Raw genomic sequence first — 19,894 nt, 5'->3', positions numbered from 1 at the left:
GTTCATCGCAGACTATATCTAATCATGAAAAAATGGGAAACAATTTGTTGTCCAGCAGGAAACTGATTTAATAAATCAGCATAGCTATGTGATAGAGGACTTGTGAGGCATTTTGAGGCTTTTGAATAATATTTAGTACAAGAACATGCTTGTGAAAAAACGCTAAGTAAAAGAAGGGCAACAAACAAAATTTACATAATATGACCTCACTCTAGAAAAACAAGTAAAATACCTGAAGGCAAAGAAGCACCAAAAGCAAGCGCTTCCCGCTGGCAGTCGGGAGAGGGTGGCATGAAGTGCTTTTCACCCTACATTTTTGTGTTTTCTAAATTTCCAGCAGTAATTACGTATTGCCTTTAAATTAGAAAATACTAGTGGATTCGTCACGGCCACCGGCCGGAAGCGGGCGGGACCCGGGGCGGACCCCAGTGAGCCCGCCCCGCCCGGCCGACGCGACGGGGCGGGGCGCGGAGCCCTAGCCCAGCGCAGCGCCGTGCACCCCAGCCGAGGCCGGAGCGGGCGGTGCGGGATTCGCTACGCCTGGAGGCCGGGAACACACCGTCCGAGTCGACCAGGCAAGCGAAGGGTCGCGGCCGGCGGGAGTTGGGGTCTGCGGACTTGCGGGGACTGAGCCGGGGCTGGGCCGCTGCTGGGCCGCGCCCCCAAACTTTATCGGAGTGCACGGGGAGCCGGTGCCAGCACGGGGATCTGTTGCTCTCCGTGGGAGTTTCGCCTTCCTTCTGCGTCTGGGGCAGGCGAGAGTCGCCTGTTTACTTTTGGGAGCCGAGCGGCTGGTTGTGAGCACGGCGAGCGAGCCAGAGTCTAAGGGTGTCACGCGCCCCTCTTTCTGGCTCGTGCCTATCGCAGGGCGTGTCCCGCGCGCCAGCCCCGGCGTGGCCAGCTGTGCGTGGGAATGAGGGCCCTCATGGCCCTCACCTGGTGAGAGCGGGAGGTGCGCAGCACTCACCCTGGGCGCAGGTTGCGCTTGCTGCCGGCCCTGGTGTAGACTGGTGAAGGAGCGTTCTAGTGAGTGCGGGGAGAGACAGGGTGGAAACAGTGAGCTGCCCCCGCCCTTGGCGTGGGGAAGCGGCCACCTCGGTCACCGTGGCTTTTCCTCACTTTGCCTGCTCTTGCCACTTCCTCCAGGCTGGGCTCAGAAGACTACAGGGGGAGTATTGTTCTCTTGCGGGCCTCTTTGGGTCAGAGTAAAAAGCAAGCAGGAAAATGGGAAGGGGGTAAACAAGTGGAGACCAGGGAAGGAGCCAGGCGACAGTGCGAGGGCAAGTAGAGGAAGAAGGCTGGGAGGCTTGGCATCCTGTGGGTTCTGCATCAGCCCTGGCCCCTGTGGGGTCTCCATCCCCTCCCAGCCCACTGTGGAGCTCTCTGGGGTTCTACCTGAGGAACCTGGGCATGGGATAGATAAGTGGGGGTAGGCCTGGGAACCAGGGTCAGAGCCACATGTCGTGGAAGGTCCCTCAGGTGTCCAGTTTTCTGGGGCTCTGAAATATTCATCTCACTGGTGAGCTTTGGTTTCAAAGCCAGCGCCTTTGGCTTGGCCAGTCAGTGATGGCAGCGGGAGCTAGGTGCTTCCTTGGGGCTGCTGTGTCTGGGACAGACGGGCAGCCATACTTCTTCTCACCTGCTTGCCCTCCCTGTCTCTCCAGTCATGAGGACCCAGTGTGTAACCTAGAAAAAAGTGGTGGGACCACACAGTGCCAAGGGCCCTGGTTTCCTCTGTCTCCTTGAGCCGGGATCTCAAGGAGATCCCGGGGCCTCTACAGGGCCTCACTGTACAGGGCCTCACTGTAGAAGTGGGCACGGCAGAGAGGTAATGACCGGTTACACCTTAAGTGTGAGGACATGAGCTGAGCTAGCAGCCACCTCAGCTCAGCCTCCTCCCGTGGGAATGGAGGCCTCAGCTGGAAGCTGTCCACCTCAGAGCACTTGGATCCCCCGAACTTCCCCCCTGCCCCTGGGCAGAAGCCCCTGAGAAGGGACACACGCCTGTGTGACTTCAGAGGGCTGCACAGGGAGGGCCTGAGAATGGAAGCCCATGCAGCTCTCTGGGAAGAAGGCCTCTGCTAGCAATGTGATGTGGGGTTTCTGGAGTATTCTGTTGGGAACGGCTTGGAGGGGACAGCCTTGACAGAATCTTCCAGCCCTAAGATTCTGGAATTCTAGGCCAAAACCTGGGTTTGGTTTTGAAGTAGAAATGATACCCAGCAGTCCACAGGCCACAGTGCTGGGTGCCTAGAGGCACTCCGTACAGTGGTCAGGGAGGAAGATAAGAGTGAGTCCTTATTCTTGGGTGTGACGATTTGTATTTTTGTTCCTGTTACGTTGAGGTGACGTCAGTGGGTGCCAGCCTCCTGGTTCAATGCTAGTTGGGGATGTCACCCAGCCCTTGGCAGGAGATCCCACTGTGGCGATTATAGGAGCAGCTGCGGGGGAGGGGGAGGAAGGACTCCTGCAGAGGGTCTAGGCATTCAGCTGACTCTCAGAGAGCCAGGGGGCACGTCTGGCACTTAATGTGACTGTCCTCAGGGGCTGTGTGTAAGGACAGGGGTTGTAAGATGCGAGGAGTTAGTCAATAGTACTGTCGTGCATGTTTGAAAGTTGCTGAGTAAATATTAAAAGTTCTTGTCACAAGAAAAAAATTTTCTAAGTCTGTATGGTGATGGATGGTAACTGGACTTCTGTGGTGGTATACATGTTGCAGTGTATACAAATATTGAATTATTGTGTTGTACACCTGACACTTAATACAATGTTCCGTCATTTGTACCTCAGCTGAAAGAAAGGTAGGAGTTAGGACACGACTCATTCTCAGGGTTGGGTCTGCTGTAAATCAAAGATGGCCTGGTCAGCATTCCATAGGATATTATTAAATAGGTGTATTTTGATGAAAATGTTTCGAGCTTAAGAAAGCTTGAAGGTTCACTGGGTTCATCAAAGTTGGACAGCTTTGCTCACTGGGGGGCTGCTCGGTGGCCTTGTGCCATGTGAACTTCCAGAGGGGTGTGGGTGGTTCTTCAGACTGATCTGTTTTCAGAGCTCCTGTCTCCTGGGGCAGTGTTCTTTAGAGCATTCCGGGAAACACCGGGCTTGAGGATTCTAGCTCTCCACTCTGGTTCTGGGTAACGAGCCTCTCCACCTTGCCCTCATGTGGGCTGATAGGGGGAAGGGAGGCCAGCTAGTGGTAGAGTTAGAACCTAGGGCTCTTGGCTTTCTGCCTTGTTCTTTCTCCTCTAGTACTAATGTGTTTCTCTGAAGGCTCTGGGGTGAGTGAGCCCCTAGGAAATGCTGGCCGTCGGGTCCACGGGGCAATATAGGGGCAGTCTGGGAGGACAGAGTTATGGCCACCCCCACACCCAGAACATGCCACATGCCTCTGCCTCTGTGGATGGTCCTCCAGACCAGATAACGTGAGTTGTAACCTTAGCCTAAATTCTTCAGGAAGTAGGTCATTCTGCCCTGAAGCCTCATGTTCTGGTTTGTTAGGCTCTTCACGCAGAATCAGAGACTTAGAGGTGGCATGGACTTGGATATTTTGGCTCAGTGTGCTCGTTCGCAGACGAGACAACTGAGCCCAGAGATGGGAAGTGGCCGATCCTGACTCACACAGTGGCGTCAAGGCCAGGGCTCTGGCCTGGACTGACTTCCTACGAAGGGAAAGGGACTGGTTATCAAAAGCACAGACATTTTCTACCTCTGCCTACCCTGGGTGCTGACCTCATCACAGGTGACTGGTGGGGGTGTCTCAGAGGCATCTGCTCCTGGCGGTGTAAAATCAGACGTCAGATCTGGGTTCAAACCCTTCTCTGCTGCTCACCTGCTATGGGACCGTAGATCTGTTTCCCTCTGAATTTGTTTTGTCATCTGTACAGTAGAGATAAGGGTATGCCTGTCATAGGGCCATTGTGCGGCTCCGATGTACCCAGTGCTTACTACTCACTGTACAGGATTCTCTTGCCTCCCTCCGTGCTTAATGGCTCCCTCCATTCCTGATCTGCACTCTCAGGACGTTCTGACACGGACTTCTGTGGGGCTTTGCGGTTACCACACTGAGGACACAGTGCAGCCCTCAAAGAAGGGTGAGGGGGGAGCCGTGGATGCCCGGACCCTCCCTGCTCTCCAGGGCAGCTTCCCCTTCCATGGGGCCTGGAGCCACCCCTCTCCGTCTCCGACTGGACAGAGGCCGCCCTGGCTAGAGTCGGAGGCTGGGGAGGAAATCATGACTTCTTAATCTATTTCTGAGCAGGAGGACACAGAGAACTGGGGAAATGGGTGGACTGTTCTCAGTGGGCAGGGCTGGGAAAGAAGTTCAAAACCCATGACCCAGAGGGCTTGTGGCGAGCTGAGGCAGGAACTGTCTTGGCTCTGAGGTTTCTTTGTCAAATGACTAGATGATTTCTAAAGTCCGTTCCAGCTCTGACTTTCAAGTTTTCAGATCTGCTCAGCATCATCCTATTAATCCCAGGGGCCAGGCGGACAAAAGGATAAGTTGGTTCCGGGCCCCTCGGTCCATGTGCATCTGCCCTGGTGGCTGTATGCCCCGGGAGGAGTGTGAAGTGTTTTTTTTTCGGGGGATGGGGAGCTGGGGGAGTTGGAATAGGTAAAGGAAGAGGGAAGTAAAGAGACTGTTACAAGAGACCAGGTCCCAGTGGGCCAGGGCTGCCCTCCCCGGTCTGCTGGGTGGGGTTTCCTGAGATGTGCACTCTGAGCTATTCTTTCCATTCGGCTCTGGGCACCCGTTCCTGGCAGGGAGGCGGGTACGCTGCCTGGACCAGTCAGCTGCTCCTTTCTGGCCCCTCCCTCAAACATACACACCCTTTTGCTGTAACCCCAGTAGTGCAGGCCTCTGCAGATTCCAGAGCCTTAACCCTTCAGGTGCCCCCCTAGGGCAGCCTGGGCCTGGGCTGGGCCTCACATGGCTAGGAGCATGGTGGCTGCACTTCAGGGGAGGAGATGCTTCCCCGAGGCTGCCCCTGAAACCCTGAAGCTAGCACATGCTGCGTTTGTGCCCACATAGCACTTCTGCTGCTGTGATGGCTGAGTCCAGGGGTCCTGCAGGAGGAAGGAGAGGGTCTGGCTCCTTCCTGATGAGGGGTCGGGGCCATGAGAGGGGAGCAAACTTAGATCTGTCACGTGGCAAGGACAGGGCAGAGTCCGAATGTCTTGGTAACAGGCACTGTGAGGAAGAATGTTCTAGTGATTCAAGCTGCCGCCAGTGGAACAGTCTTGCTCTCTGGCCCTGGAGTGTGTCCAGTAGAAGCTGAATGCTCACTGTGTTGTAGGAACATTCTGGCTTCCCTTGGGGAACCTTAACAGTCTTTTTTAGCCCCTGGAGACTGCGAGCCCCTCAATGGCTACCCGGATGACCTGATTCCTGGTTTCTAGGCTTTGGGCATGAATCAACCTCGGTCTGTCTCTGGGTTGTTTCCCTCCTCTTCCCCCTCCTCTCTTCCAACTCTACATTCTTCTCTGGCTCTCACCTTTAGTCACAGTTGTGAAAGTAAACACGGACCACTTCCCTCTTTCCCTACCACCTAGGCCAGTGCCAGCTCCAAACCTCATCCCTAGCTGAGGTCTCCATGAGGAGGTGGCTGGGCTGTCGTGCAGGTTGGGCAGCAGCCAGGGAGCAGGCTCAGAAGCTGCCAACACTGGCAGCCATGAGCCCAAGGCTCCTGCTCACCTGGCATTGCTCAGAGGTGAGTGTGGCTGAGCTCAGCCACTCCCCTGATGGGTCTGGACACTCTCTTTCTCTCCTGCACCCAGGCCTCTACACCAGAGATCTGAGACGTTGTCCGGACCCCAGGCCCCGCTTTGTGACCAAGGGCAGGTCACTGTTCTCCCTGCACTATGGCTGTCTGCTTGGCAAAGCGAGGGGCGGGCTTGCCCTGAGTTTCCTGTCAGCTCTTTGGTGTAAGAGTCTCCATCTCTGACCAACCTGGTTTCCGCCTGGCGGTGGCACAGGGTTGGGGAACTGGGGTCAGAGAAGGGGCTCAATGGCTCTGAGCCCGCTGGCTGTGTAAGCCTCCGCTGTCATTCGAGGGTCTTACATGGAAGGCCACGAGCAGTTTGAACAGATGGGGGTGTGGAGGAGGGATGTGCACGGGCTCTGGAGCCCGTCTGGGAGCCGCAGCCGTGATGCCCTCACACCCTGGTCGCACGACCTCGCGCAGCTGACTGAATTCTCCAAGCCTCTGTGCCTTCGTCTGTAAATAGGGGCGATGGCAGTATCTACCCTGTGGGGCTATTTTGAGGATTTAATGAAATAACTAAAAATAATCAACATTTACTGTTTATCAGGGGTCAGGCACCATTCTTGGTGTTCTGTGAGTGTTTGCTCACTTAATTTTTACAACCCTGTGGAGGGCACTCTCAAGGTGTTAGACTCAGTTTCCAGGCGGAGACACGGGGGCACGGTGAGATGAAGCAGTCAGTGCCGGCCTCTGGTGAGCGCGGGCTGGTGGCTGAGGCCTTGGGGAACTGGACTGTGACCTGCTGTGTTCCCTGCTGGCAGATCTGTGGTGAATTCCTCTGAGGCCAGAAGACTCAGAGTGGGGGTGGGAGTATGGAGGGAGTCCTAATGAGTCAGCAGCCCGCTGGCTAACACTGGAGTCCCAGTGGACCATCTGAGGCTGGCCTTGCTTTCCCTGACTCACCCCTCAGTCCGGGGAGGGACCTGTTTGTCTCACTTTGCTTCGAAGAAGGAGGAAAGAGGGAGGGGCGGGCAGCTGGCTGGCCAGGCGAAGGGCCGGTGCCGCATGGCGTGGCTTCTCAGGGAGGTCACAGGATGCCAGTGTGTTGGAGCTGGAAATGAGCTCAGAGATCACCTGGTCTGCTCAGCTCATTTCACAGAGGTGCACCCCAAGGAGGTGACAGAACTGGGCACTGGTGACATGGTTTGGTGGCTCAGCTGGAGCTTCTGACCACAGGGCCCTTCTTGCCAGTGCCTCTCAGGCTGTGTTCAGCCCGTTCACCGGTGTACCGCCACCTGGAAGGTGAGTTTGGGTGCCAAGATGACGGTAATCACGACAGATAACCCGACTCTGAAGGTGACCTGCCCGTCCCTCTTCCTGCAAACGGGCCACCTTTGCGCTTTCTGGGTGGATTTAGAAGGGGGTTTTGGAGGGAATGAATAGAGGGGTTTGGGGGGGAGCCTCCTGCCTCATGGGAGGGGACCTCAGGTTTTCTTTCTTTTTAAAGAGTCTGTTAAGGAGAATCACATATTGTAAGTACTTATGAGTATTTTCTCACCCTTATATAAACCCAGGACATTTCCAAAGTTAGTCTCTCCGTTTCTTAGGCTCATAACACTCCAGTGCTCAGCCCCCTCGTCCCTTCCTTACGGCGGCCCTCAGGCACCCCACTGCAGATGCAGGCCCGGCACTGCGACCCCCCCACGATTGATGCCCTAGTGCTGTGTCACGCCCTCGCTGCCCAGGACATCTTTCTTCTGACCTGACACAGCCTTGCTGTGCTGGTCCATTTACTCTGGGGAGATGGAGAACAGCTTTCCTCAAAACAACCCATTAGAGACTGGCCTGTTACATAATCCGTGTCCTGCCTGCCCCGCCCTGCCCCTCCTCTCTGTATCATCCATCCACTTGTCCTGAGAGAGAAGAGATAAGACAGCCCTCTATCTGACCCCCCGACTGTGCAGGTGCCCTCAAAAGCCACTTCCCCTTCCTTCCAGCAGACGCTCCGAGGCTGTCTGCTGACCTGGATGGGGGGGTCCAAAAGGTCTGCCCCTTGGGGATGCTCTGCAGGGCAGTGGTGGCCCTGTCAAGGGGCCCAGACTCTCAGGGTTGTCCCTAAAGGGGCCTTCCTGGGACCTTCTTCTTTGCTCTTCCCTAGTTCCCATCTCTGTCACTTCAGAGGGGAACCCCAGGCCAGCAGGAATGTATTTGGCTTAAGAGGCATAAACAACACAGCATAACACAGGCACAAACCCAGGTCCCCGAAGGCCTCGATTCTGGTGGTGCCGCTAACCTGCGAGTTCGCTGTCTGAACCATGGTTCCCTCATCTGACTGAGCATCTGGGGCTCACGGCCCCAGTCCTCAGTGCTCAGCCCTGCTAGCCGCTGCGCCTGGGGGGAGACAGGCAGGAATCACAGGGATACCAGAGAACCTGGGGTTCACAACGCACATCTCGCCCTCCCAGGGGCCCTCGAGGCCCCGCCAGCACTGCCCATTCCCTGGGAGGCCTGTGATGGGAGCAGTGGATAGGCTGCCACACGCCCATCTTGACGCGCTGAGGCCGAGGCTGCTATTGAAGGAACCAGAAAGTCCTGTCTCAGGCCTGCCCTTTTGTGCCGCCTCCCAGCTGTGGTACACCCAGCCCCTCAGGCATCCCCTGACTCAGTCTGCCACTGTCCACGGGCCCTCTGCCCTCCCCCTGTGGGCCTGGTAGCTCTAGCACTGGGCCTTGGCTCCTCCCCAGCTCTGCCTTTCTGGCCTGGCACTCTGGCCCGCTGCCATGAGGGCTGGGCTGAACCCTTCAACGGGTCCCAGCTGGCCCCGGGATTCACCAGGCTTTGCTGGGCCATCAGCTTCTTCTCTGGTCACTAGAAGCTTTACTTAAATGATCACAGGGAGGTCCCAGGTCCCTGCTCCTCTTTGCTCACCCTGCTGATGCCCAGTGACCCCTCTGGGCTCCTGCTGTCCCCACCTGCCTTTGGCAGGACGCTGCACAGTGTGGAGGGCTGTGGACTGAAAGCTGGGGTGGAGGCGAGGGGCAGGGGCTGAGCTGGGGGCGGGGGCACTGTGGCGAAGGGGAGGGTGGCCTGTGGGCAGAGTGACATGCCGTGACTGAGGGAAAACATGGGGTCTCCTCCCACAGAGGCCCTGGACTGGGCTGAGTGAGCTGGGCTCCGGGCGCTCGTGACTGCTTTTCTCACCTCCTGTTTCAGGTCCCAGCAGCTGGGGTCTCCCCTCAGCCCTTGAGCGGCCATGTCCAACCCCAGTGCCCCACCTCCATATGAGGACCGAAACCCCCTGTACCCTCCACCCCAGGGCGGCTACGGGCAGCCGTCAGTCCTGCCTGGTGGGTATCCTGCCTACCCTGCCTACCCACAGCCTGGCTATGGTCACCCTGCTGGCTACCCACAGCCTATGCCCCCAGTCCACCCGATGCCTATGCACTACGGTGAGTCCCGGGGTGAGGGGGTGAGAGGGTGAAGGGGTGGGGGGGTGGGGGAGTGGGAGGAGGGGCATAGCACGTGAGGCCACCTCCTTTCCTTCCCTTTTAACTCCTTGGTAATCCGATTTTCAACTCTCCACTTCCATCTTTGCTACTTCTCTACTTTTCCCTCAGCACCTAGCCCTCCTGACCACCTGTTGGCCCCTTTATTCATGAGGGAGGCCGAGTCCATTAGGCAGGCCAGAAGCTGCATTGCATGAGAAAGTGGCAGGGTGAAGTACTTAATTGCTTACTTAATCGCTTCAGAGCCATGTTACCTTGGGAGGCCATTCCCAACTAGGCAGCTGCCACCCCACCCAGATTCCTCTCTCCCTAAGGAACCCGAGGCACTTTTTGATTTAATTTGGTGCTGACAAATCCTCATCCTTTAAGGAGGTAACATCTGAATCTTGCAAACACCCAGAAGTCTTTGGATGTTTGGTAACTGCTGTGGCACGTGATCCTCTGCTTGGTCAGAAATGAGATGAGATGAGAAGGCAGTGAGACTTTGCTGAGCAGCCCTCCACCCCCCATGTGGAGTCTGAAAGCGGTTGGAGGAGGCACCCATGGTATTTGAGGAATGCTTTGAGGCCGCAGCATCTCTGGAGGCCTGGAGCACAGCCAGAGGCTCGTCTGGCCTCGCTCATGGGCTCTGGTGCAGCACCAGAGCAGCGGGCATGCTTCCTGTCCTGCCTTGTCCGGTGACTGTGTACCCTTGACATGTCTGTTTTCTCTGAGTCCACACTGCTCTGCCCTGCACACACGTGTGCTGAGTTCCTACCTTCCTTTTCCTCCTTCTGTGCCAGAGTCCCCTGCTCTGACCCCACAGCTCTCCTGGCTGGTGCTCCAAGCCATGCACCTGCCTGGCTTTCTCACTAGTTCGAGAGATCTTGCCGGCAGAGACCACGTGTGTTCATACACTAGAGCACCCAGGTGTGGGCTGGGCACCCTCACCCAGGAGCCCTCAGTGAATGCATGCCGATGGGAATGGTTCTGACCTAAGCCCCTTCGTGACAGGAGCCCTGTGCTCTGGGTCACTCTGCGGGCATCTAGAGCGGGCACCTGGTTTGGGTGAGAAGATCAAGTTGTACCACTTGTTTTTTTGGCTAGAGATACCTGAGTCTCTGTTCGAAATAATGTCATGGAGGCTCTGGGATTAAAGCCACATGTTCCCAGTTGGTCACATGTGGTCTGTCCCCAGGCCCAGGCTATGATGGCGAGAGAGCAGGGAGTGACAGCTTTGGGGCTGGAGACTGGGAAGACATGAAAGTCCGACACACTTTCATTCGAAAGGTGAGATCTGGGCAGGAGTGTGCCTGGGGCCCTGGGCTGTGGTGGGGGAGGAGGGGCATTCTGTCAGCCCTGGGGCAATGTTCCCATGGAAATAGCTGCTGCCTTCCCTGTCCTCTCTAGCCCTGCACTCTTCTGACCCCTATCCCCCAACCCTTTGCTCTTCTTTCCATGACCTCATTTTGGGGTGGGGGCAGATTCGGTCTGTGAAAATCTCAGCGGGCTCTGCAGAGTGCCCTGCCCCCCCCCCCAGCCCCCTTTCTTTTGTTGGACCACAAGCAACTCAAAGCCAGAAATGGCCACAGCCCCCCCACCCCCCTCCTGTTGGCACAGCGCCCTCCTCAGAGTAGACAGTGCCTGACAAAGGTCAGCCTGGGCTGCTGCTGTGTGGAAGCCGCACCTGGTCGTCAGGTGCAGTGAGGCGGGGGAAGTACGCAGCACATTGAGGCTGGAGTCGGATAAGGGTGGGAGTGTCAAGGGGCAGCTGGAGGTGGGGGGCAGCTCTGAGGTGTGTGCAGTACCTGAGCCAGCCTCTCCACCTGACTGCAGCTGGGGAGGGCTCTCAAATGAAAACAAAGAGTAGATCCTTCACAATTACGGAGGCCCTCCCCACCACTAACAGACAGAGAAAAGGAGTTTTTCAGGCTCCTTGGTATTGGGGGGCTGGCTGCTTCCTGGGGAGAGGCCAGGGGTGTGGGATGGTGACCCTGTCTATGTTCCAGGTGTACAGCATCATCTCTGTCCAGCTGCTCATCACAGTTGCCATCATCGCCATCTTCACCTTTGTGTGAGTCTCTAGGCCTCTCCGCCCCTCTCTTAGGAGCTCTGGAGTCCTGGGCCTGCTCTGGGGCTCCTGCCAGGGGCTGGGGTGCGGCGGGCCCTCTACTCGGGTCCACTGGAAGAAGAGTGGTTGCGGGCGATTAGAGGAAATGGCTGTGACCCCTCTCTTGTCCTGTCCTGCCCCACAGGCAGCCAGTCGGCGAGTTTGTGCGGAGAAACACGGCCGTCTACTACGTATCCTAGTGAGTCTGCGTTCCTGTGCTCGGAGCAAGGGCAGGAGGGGTGACAGGTGACTGGCTGTTCTCAGGCCAGGGATCTAGTACTTCTGAGAGGGGCTCCCAGGCTGCCATCTGTGCTGGGCAGTGTGGGTGTGTGCCGCCCAGGGAGGAGGAGCAGCTGCACAGAACTCCCAGGAGCAGGGCTGGGGACCGAGGCGACACATGCCCAGCACAGTGATCTTCCCGTTCTGCTGGCCCGTCTGCCAAGGCCGCCTTCACCCTCTCATGGCTGCCCCGCCCCCCTTACAGAGGTTCTCAGTGCCCTTGGCTTGGGCAATCTTGTCCTGCTGGATAGCGTCCCCTCAGACTTCTGAACAGCTCTGTGGGCTCCAACCTGCTGGCCTGCTGAGTGCGGCCAGGCCAGGCTGGGCCGGGCCAGGAGTGGCTGAGGAGCAGATCAGGCCTGTGGACTACTCCCTGTCTCTTTCTCCCCAGTGCTGTCTTCTTGGCTACCTACCTGACCCTTGCCTGCTGCCAGGGACCCAGGTGAGTCCCCAAGACTTAGACAAGGAGAAGGGGTGGCGGGGGGCAGGAATGGGGCCAAATCTTTTGGGAAGAAAGGGGTATCCTTATAATAGCAGCTGAGTGGAGATTTAAAAGCAACAATGAGGATGATAGCAGCTACCTTCTCATGTGTACAAAGTACCTGGCTCTTCGAGCTCTCTCTTTCAGAGCATGAACTTCCCCGCTTGGTTCCCCCCGCCCCCGCCCCGCCCCCGCTAAACCTTTGCCTTTGTCCCTGCTAAGGTCTAAGGACCCTCTTGCTTCTGTAACTTTTTCCCTGAGCCTATGCAGCCCAGCTGGTTAAACTTTCTTATAATTTGGAGGGAAAAAAAAGAAAAAGGAAACAAATAAACTACTTTAGCCATCATTCTTACAAGCACCCTGCAAGCTTTGTAATATTCTAACCATTTAACAAATAGAAAGAACCCAAGGCTCAGAGAGGCTGAGTAACTTTCGCACAGTTGCACATAGTGTAAGAGCTGCAAACGAATCCAGGTCTCTGGCCCCATAGCCCAGGTCTGCCCTGTCACCCTCTCTTGTGCCTGCATAGAACACCTGAGCCAGCCTCCCCTCCCCCAAGCCAAGAACTGCCTTGTGCTAAAGAACTCTGATGACTGGCTGGCCCGAGTCACCCAGTCACGCTCTCTTTCCCTTCAGACGCCGCTTCCCATGGAACATCATCCTGCTGGCCCTCTTTGTGAGTCTAGAGGGGTGGAGGGGGGTGTGCAGATGGGGTGAGGGAGGGCTAGTCCCCGGGAAGGGCTAGCGATGCCACTGTGGGAGACGTCTCTGGTTCTCTGTGTCACCATATCCTGACCCCTGCCTGGGTCTCCCCGGTCACATTCACCCCCAGCTCGGACACTCCACCACGGCCATGCCTCCCCTCTTCTCTGTTTCACTCTGGTCTCCTCCCTCCCTCAGACTCTTGCCCTGGGCTTCATGACCGGCACCATTTCCAGGTACAGTCAGGGACAGCCCACTATGCGCCTGGGAAGTGTGTGTTCTGGGGGAGTGGGGCACCCTGGACTGGTTGTCTTCTGCACGGGGCATCCTGGGCAGGGTCCTCCTGGATGTGGTGGGTTTGAAGTCAGTCACGTGTGCCTCTGGCCTCTCTCACTGTCTTCCCTCCAGCATGTATCAGACCAAGGCCGTCATCATTGCGATGATCATCACTGCTGTGGTGTCCATTTCGGTCACCATCTTCTGCTTCCAGACCAAGGTGAGGGTAGAGGGCCCTTCCCTGGCCACTCTGCTCCCATTTCTTGTACACAGCTGGCCCTTAAAGGTGGCACTTGAGCAGGCCTGGGAGGGCCCAGAGGATTTCCCTTAGAGACCCTAGTGACCTTCCCTTCAGAGCTACTCTTCCTACGGAACTGCTTCCTGTCCGTCTGGACTGTCGCTCCCGCTCCCGTGCCCCCAGGAGGCAGCACTGGGACTCCCTGGTCGGGGGAGGCAGGGCCAGTCTTGCTGGGCTGCTAGTTGTGGAACTTGTCTGACAGGAGCCTCATTCTTCCTCCCTGGGCAGGTGGACTTCACCTCATGCACAGGCCTCTTCTGTGTCCTGGGAATAGTGATGATGGTGACTGGGATCGTCACTGCCATTGTGCTGGCCTTCAAATATGTGAGTGTCTTGGGAGAGCTGGGGTCAGCAAACCCAGGGCCTGGGGAACACCTTCTGTATGGCGAGTGCAGCAGGCCCCACAGGCCCCTGGGCGGGCTCTGACCTCAGGACCTCTCCACCAACTAGCAAAGGCACCAGTGCTGAGGCCCATCCTTTGGGTGAGGGTATAGTTCCTCTTTAGTGACCGATGGCCCTGGGAGCCACAGCACCTGAGGCCTCGGACAGCACCACGGAACTCCTGTGGGAAGTAGTGGGTGCAAGCTGTCTGCTGGCGAAACCAGAGTCTCGGAGGCAGGCTGCGAGGGGTACCCGGAGGACCAAGAAGGTGGGCCAGGGTGGAAGGAAACTTAGGGATCACTGCGTCCAACTCCTCTTTTATTCCAGTCAGTGGGGGCGAGCCTGGGGGCCTAGACTGAGGGAGCCTCGTGGCAGAGCAGGGAGAACAGTGCTAGAAGGGGAAGCACACGAACGTGGGGCTGCCTGCGCACTTGGCCGTGGGCTGGCCCTGCCCTTCTGTGGACAGGCACCTGGAGGGCTGTGCAGCAGGGCTGCCCTGGGGGTCCTCTCTGATTCTCATGTTCATCAGGGTGGTTGGGGGCTTCCCTCTCAGCTCTCTTCTTTAGTCTGTCCCTCCCAGGCTGGGCTGCGAGAACCGCTCTCCTAAAGGCTGACTGGGACTGGGGGCTGTGCAGTAGGGCTCCCCCACCAGTGCATGCCTGAGCCCACCCCTCCCCGCGCCGTAAATCAACCACCTCTCCCCAGGAATATAGCGGACACCTCTGTACCTTAACTCACTTTGGAGATTGGCTTTCACATGCCATAGGAGGACGGGTTTTGTTTTCCCTGCTAAGTGCGTTATCACTCTGATCTCTTCCGGGGTCTGGAGGGCAGAGGTAGTCCTCTCACACAGGTAGCTACCTGGACCCACCTACTTGGATGCCAGAACCCCAGGGAAAGCTGGGCCTGAGAGTGCCTGCCCTGGTCCACGCTTTGCTGAGATTCCTATCACCCCGTTTCCTCTCCCCAGGTGTACTGGCTCCATATGGTCTATGCTGCTCTGGGGGCCATTTGCTTCACCTTGGTGAGTAAGGACCTGTCCCCCCTAGGAAGGAGAGCTGAGGGGAGCGTGGCTTTACCCGTCCCTCTCCCACTGTCAAGAGGTTCCACTGATTTTCTGGGCACTCCCGCCTGCTCTCGTTCCCACTGCCTGCTGTGGGACACTCAGCAGGCCGTACGGCAGAGACAGGGCGCCTCTATTCCTTTGCAGACTGAACTGCTTGAGGGTAGAGACTGTTGTGCCATTCGTTAACGTGTCCCCTAAGCACACTGCTGCATGGCACAGAGGCTCCGGGGTCAGACCTGCCGACCAGAAACAAGTTCTGGCGCCGTGCCCCTGGGTCCTCACTTGTGCCTGTCCCTGCAGTTCCTGGCTTATGACACGCAGCTGGTCCTGGGGAACCGGAAGCACACCATCAGCCCAGAGGACTACATCACCGGCGCCCTGCAGATCTACACGGACATCATCTACATCTTCACCTTCGTGCTGCAGCTGGTGGGGAGTCGTGATTAAAGAGCACCCCCAGTTCCATGCCACCCAAGGCTCTCCTATCCCTAGAGGGCTGGGCCGTGTGACCGGGGTCTGAGCCACAGACCCCTTTCCTTCCCTCAAGAACTATGCCCAGCTTCCTTCTGTCCTGAGCGGGTGGCCTCTCTGGCTGTGGATGTGTGGGTGCCACCTGGTGGGGCTGGAGGAACTGGGAACTAACTCTTGGCAGGGACTAGGCTGAAGACGCACCCACTGTGTGGCACCAAATTCTTCCTAACTGCTGGGGCTGTAGGGGGTGTGACAAGAGCCTACTCCATAACTAAAAGGGGATGTGGAGGTAGAAGTGACTTCAAGGTCATGAGGTTTCCCCTCCCACCATTGCCACAAGCTTCTTCTGGGCGAAGTAGCTGGGGCTGTTTCTTCCCTCATCCCCTAACAAAAGAGCTTTGTCCTCTGCCTCCAGGACTCTTACACCATTATGCTGTACTCCCCTGGCAAACCTTGGCACTTCCCAGCTCAGGGAGGAATAAGAGATCTGTGCCTGTGGGCCCCCTGCTTCAGCTCCCTTTATGATGGCATGTATATACTGTTTATCCGGGTTGGGGCAGGGGAGGAAGATGAGAGCAAGCAAAGGCAAGCACAGGGGCCAATACAGAGCAGTATCTACCCTGGCTTCCTCATGGCTGCGGGCAGAGAAAGCAGGCTCATTTGCAGCCATCTGGTCCCCATTCTCCAAAGCTGCCTGGGGTTGGGGTTAGGGGCGCTCCCTGGTGCTTCTGAGATCTCTGGTTAGAGGAATCTCTTGCTTCCTATTGCTCAGGCAGCTCAAGGCAGAAAGTGAGGGGCAAAGGTCAGGAGATGGGGTGGTTTGTAAGTGTGGCCAGGAAAGAACCAGGATGAAGAGGCTGGGCTGGGGGCAGGGAAAATGCCTGGGGGTACCTTGTCCAGTCTGAGAGATGGAGAAGCCAGTAGTGACACCTGTGGAAGCTTAGGTGTTCTTTCTTTCTGCTAACCTGGGGAGGGCGCTGAGAGGAAGGACACTTCCCCTCTGTTCTGAACGCTCATGGGGGGATTTGACTCAGACCCCATCTCCCCAGCCAGCTACTGCTTTCTTTGTGACACCAAGTGCCTCAAGCTGGAAGGGGGAAGGAGGACAAGGGTCACTCTATGGGGTGGGGTGGGTGGAAAGCAAATCAGCCCAAGGGTATAATTAGGACTCCTCTATTAAGTCCTTGGTCCTAAGTTTATCACGTAAAAGGACATAACTAGAAATGTAATAAAGTTTTATGTTTAGAAGTTAAAACCCCACTTGACTCTGGTTTTCTTCACTTTCGGTCTGGCTCTGCCCAAAGCAACCACTTTCTTTCTTCCGTTTCTAAGATAGCCAAGTACACTCTGCCCCAGTGCTTCCTGGTGATGGATGTGAAAGGCTGGCCAGAGCTCCACCTGCATTGCTGGGGGTGGTGGGCACGGCTCAGAGCACGTGACCTCCCTTACATCACGGACCCTCCACAAAAGCTCATGAACTCTCTCCCACAAAGCTGTGTGTGTGCAGACAGTTTCGCAGTTGGGGTGGGGGAGATGGGCGCAGGCTCAGGTTTAGGTCACCTGCCTTAGAGATCACTAGTCCAAAACCTCTTAACGAAACTGAAGCCCAGACAGGTCGCGTCATTTGGACTCAGCTACGAGTAGTGCTTTTCTTTCTTTCACACCCTCAATGCCCTTTTTGATTTTTTGTTTTTATTTGTTCAAAGCTGAGAGAGGCTCCACCCTCCTGGCCAGCAGCTCTGTGGGCTTGGTCCCCAGGGCCTGAGCCTAGGCTTGTTGCTGAACTCTGTGGTTTCCCGAACCATTAAGAGGGGAACACTGAATGCTTTTGTGAGACAGAGCACACAGGAGTAACCAGCCCCACCCTCAGTCCCTCCCGTCCCAAGGGACTCAAAAATCCAGTCCCAGTTCCTTTCCACTCCAACACTCAATAACTTTATTAGCTTTTGGCTGGTTTCAGGGAGGAGAGGAGGGAAGGGCGCCGGCAGCAGCCTGGGCTTCAGGCGCCCTCTGGTGGGCCCTAGAGGCAAAGGCCAGATTTGCAGCCAAACCCAAAGTACTTCGCAGTTTGGAGGCCACAGTCAATACAGTCTAGGGGAGGTCTGCAGTGTTCCTCAGGTCTGCGCCCCAGACCCAGCTTCAGGAGATGGGGCGTGTTGGGAGGAGGCCCTGAACCTCTGCCTCTCATACTCGCCCGTGTTGGATGCCCGCATGTTCTGCCGAGCCTTCATCTGCTTCAAACGGTTCTTGTCCACTTCCCGCTTGGTGAGGATGAAGAGGAGGATACCACAGGGGAAGCCGATGGCCCTAGGGGTGGGGAGATGTGCATGGGGTTTGGGGAGGGGCCGTGCCTGAGCCAGAGGAGCTGGGGAGAAATCTCATTCCAGCTTCACTGATTTCGTGAGAACTGCAACACCTCTTGTCTATTTGGCCTCCACACTGGCTGCCCGAGGGCCCCACACAAATCAGATCCTGCCACTGCCCTGCATAAAATCCCTTCACAGCTCTCCATCACTTCCCACCAAGCCCAAATGCCTAGGTATGGCACAACAGGCCTAGTGTAGTTGGGTCTCTGCCTACCTCTGCATTCCTTTTCGCGGTAGCCAGAGTGACACTTCTCAACGTTGAGCCCTGCAATCCTGCTATATGGCCTGTGTGTGATTCTCCTGACAGCCCATCCTTTTTCTCTCCAAGTCTTGGCAAAGTTTCCCTCTGCCTAAACGGCCCCACACCCTCTCCCAGACTCCCTTCTCATTCTGAGTAACTGCTACTTGGGAGCACCTTGGTGTGGGGGAAAGGGCATGGAGTCACAAGACCTGATCAGAATCCCAGCTCTGAGCCTCAGTTCTCTCATCTGTGAAATGGGGATGTAATATTTACCAGAAAGACTAAAACATTACACTGTAAAGGGATAGAACACCTAAGGGGCTGAAAAAAAGGTTAATTTCCCCCTCCCCTTTAATATCAATCAACAACATGTATTAAGGTCAGAGTCCAATCTGAATAACAATGTACTGAACACCTTCTAGGTAAAACCTCAATTGAGTCTCACCCAAGCTCCCCAAAAAAGATGAGGCCAGGGAACCAAATTCACATCCGATTAGCTCAGCTTACTCCACAGAAAACCTGCTGTCTTTCCAATTGCACACACTTTCCAACCTCCCTGCCCCATTCCTCTGGGATCCCCAGTCCTTGCACCCAGCACGTCTGTCTCCACAATCTTGGATTCATCTTCCCACCAGACACTTAGATAAGTTTCTGGGTCCCACCCTCCCCTGGTGCCACTCCCTATTGGTGGGCAAAGGGTTAAAACTCACCAGGCTAGTCCCACAGCTTTCATAGGGTTCTTGCCCCTCTTTCTGGGAATGTATTCCAGCTCAGGAGATAGGGGCTCAGGCTCCTCCTTGCCCTCTGGGGAGCCATGGCTTTGCAGTGCCCGGGTTCTGTTCTGGGAAGCTTTGTTAGCTGTGGCTCCTGAGAGAATCCCTGTGGATAGAGATAATGAAGGTCAGTAAGACGGTGAGGAGAAAGCCTGGGGAGGAGTGGTTGCTCTCTGAGGAAGGGAGGTGACTGCAGTATGGTGTAACAAGTGCCAGGGATAATCCAAAGCCAAATGGGAAAATCGCTATCGAGGTGACACCTTTGGAAGCCACTTTCACGTCACTGTGGGCTCATCACCCTGGTGCCAGGAGAGCGAGTTTGGCCGTTCTTTATCTCATCACAAGACAGGATGGGAAGGACTGCAGTGGGACTCACATGAGACGTAGGAAGGAAATCCACAAAAATGTTTGCAAACCGCAGCATGTTAGCACTGGAAGGGAGCTTAAAGGTGGTCTACTCCGTCCCCTCGTTTTATAGAAGAGGAAACTGAAGCCCAAAGAGATGAACTTCTTCGCCCAAGGTCAAACTGCTAATTTTCCGGGGCTAGAACCCAAGCCTCCAGAAGCTCAGGGCTCTTTCCTCTGCACTGCGGTGAGTGTGAAACACCTGGAGCGCGGAAGTCTAAAAGGCTGCCTTGGGACTCCCTCGGGCAGCAAGACCCCAGAGGTGTTGTGTAACCCGAAGGCAGAGGGATTGGCTGGGTGACCTTTAGAGACCACCTTATAGTCCCCAGACTCTTTAAGACCCTGCAGAGAAGTGCGAGCAGGAATCGACAGCCCTGACCTCCTGCTGTCGCCGGGCGGGATGTGCAAAAAAAGGGCTCTCCTGGAGTCCTGCCCTCCCCGGGGTCCCTCTCCTTACCCCGGAGGACGCGGGCATTTCTCGCCCCCCGGCCCTTCAGCGCCGTAGCAGCTACCACCGCCGCCATGTTCAGATCCCACCCCCCTTCACCGCGGTCCCCGTCGGGAATTGTAGTTTGCGTAAGGGTCCTCCCCCGCTCCTTCCGTCCCGCCTACGGAACAGAAACTACATCTCCCAAAAGCGCTTAGAGCGGATCGGGCCGAACTACTCTTCCCAGGAGACCCGGAGGCGCGCACGCTCGCTTGTTTCCCTCCTGTCCGGGGCGGAGTCAGGTTGGGCGGAGTTTGGGTTCTCCCTGCCACGCCCCGTCCCCTTCTCCCAACTCTGCTCTGTGATTGGTGATTAAGCTAGTCAACCCCTTTCCCTATTGGCCAAGCGGCCGTCGCTCTTCCAGCCCA

At 56.5% G+C, this 19,894-nt stretch overlaps 2 protein-coding genes across 2 annotated transcripts; one reads left to right on the top strand and one right to left on the bottom strand.

The window, feature by feature from the left end:
- The first annotated feature begins 421 nt into the window (after positions 1-421).
- On the top strand, positions 422-16,509 carry TMBIM1 (transmembrane BAX inhibitor motif containing 1). Its single transcript, XM_045198070.3, has 12 exons — positions 422-575; positions 8,919-9,154; positions 10,389-10,480; positions 11,200-11,264; positions 11,446-11,499; positions 11,971-12,021; positions 12,697-12,736; positions 12,961-12,998; positions 13,171-13,258; positions 13,565-13,660; positions 14,688-14,741; positions 15,084-16,509. The coding sequence occupies exons 2-12, from the start codon at positions 8,959-8,961 to the stop codon at positions 15,228-15,230; spliced, it is 921 nt and encodes a 306-aa protein (XP_045054005.1). The 5' UTR covers positions 422-575; positions 8,919-8,958; the 3' UTR covers positions 15,231-16,509.
- A 653-nt stretch (positions 16,510-17,162) lies between these two features.
- Positions 17,163-19,650, bottom strand: LOC123477820 (probable hydrolase PNKD). Its single transcript, XM_024563739.2, has 3 exons — positions 19,497-19,650; positions 18,572-18,740; positions 17,163-17,561 (listed from the first exon to the last, which is right to left on the bottom strand). The coding sequence occupies exons 1-3, from the start codon at positions 19,561-19,563 to the stop codon at positions 17,369-17,371; spliced, it is 429 nt and encodes a 142-aa protein (XP_024419507.1). The 5' UTR covers positions 19,564-19,650; the 3' UTR covers positions 17,163-17,368.
- Between the last annotated feature and the right edge of the window lie 244 nt (positions 19,651-19,894).

This window comes from Desmodus rotundus, chromosome 2 (assembly GCF_022682495.2).
Source record: "Desmodus rotundus isolate HL8 chromosome 2, HLdesRot8A.1, whole genome shotgun sequence".
NCBI lineage: Eukaryota > Metazoa > Chordata > Mammalia > Chiroptera > Phyllostomidae > Desmodus > Desmodus rotundus.
Note: the sequence above shows the minus strand (reverse complement) of the source record. Positions and strands in the feature narration are given on the sequence as shown.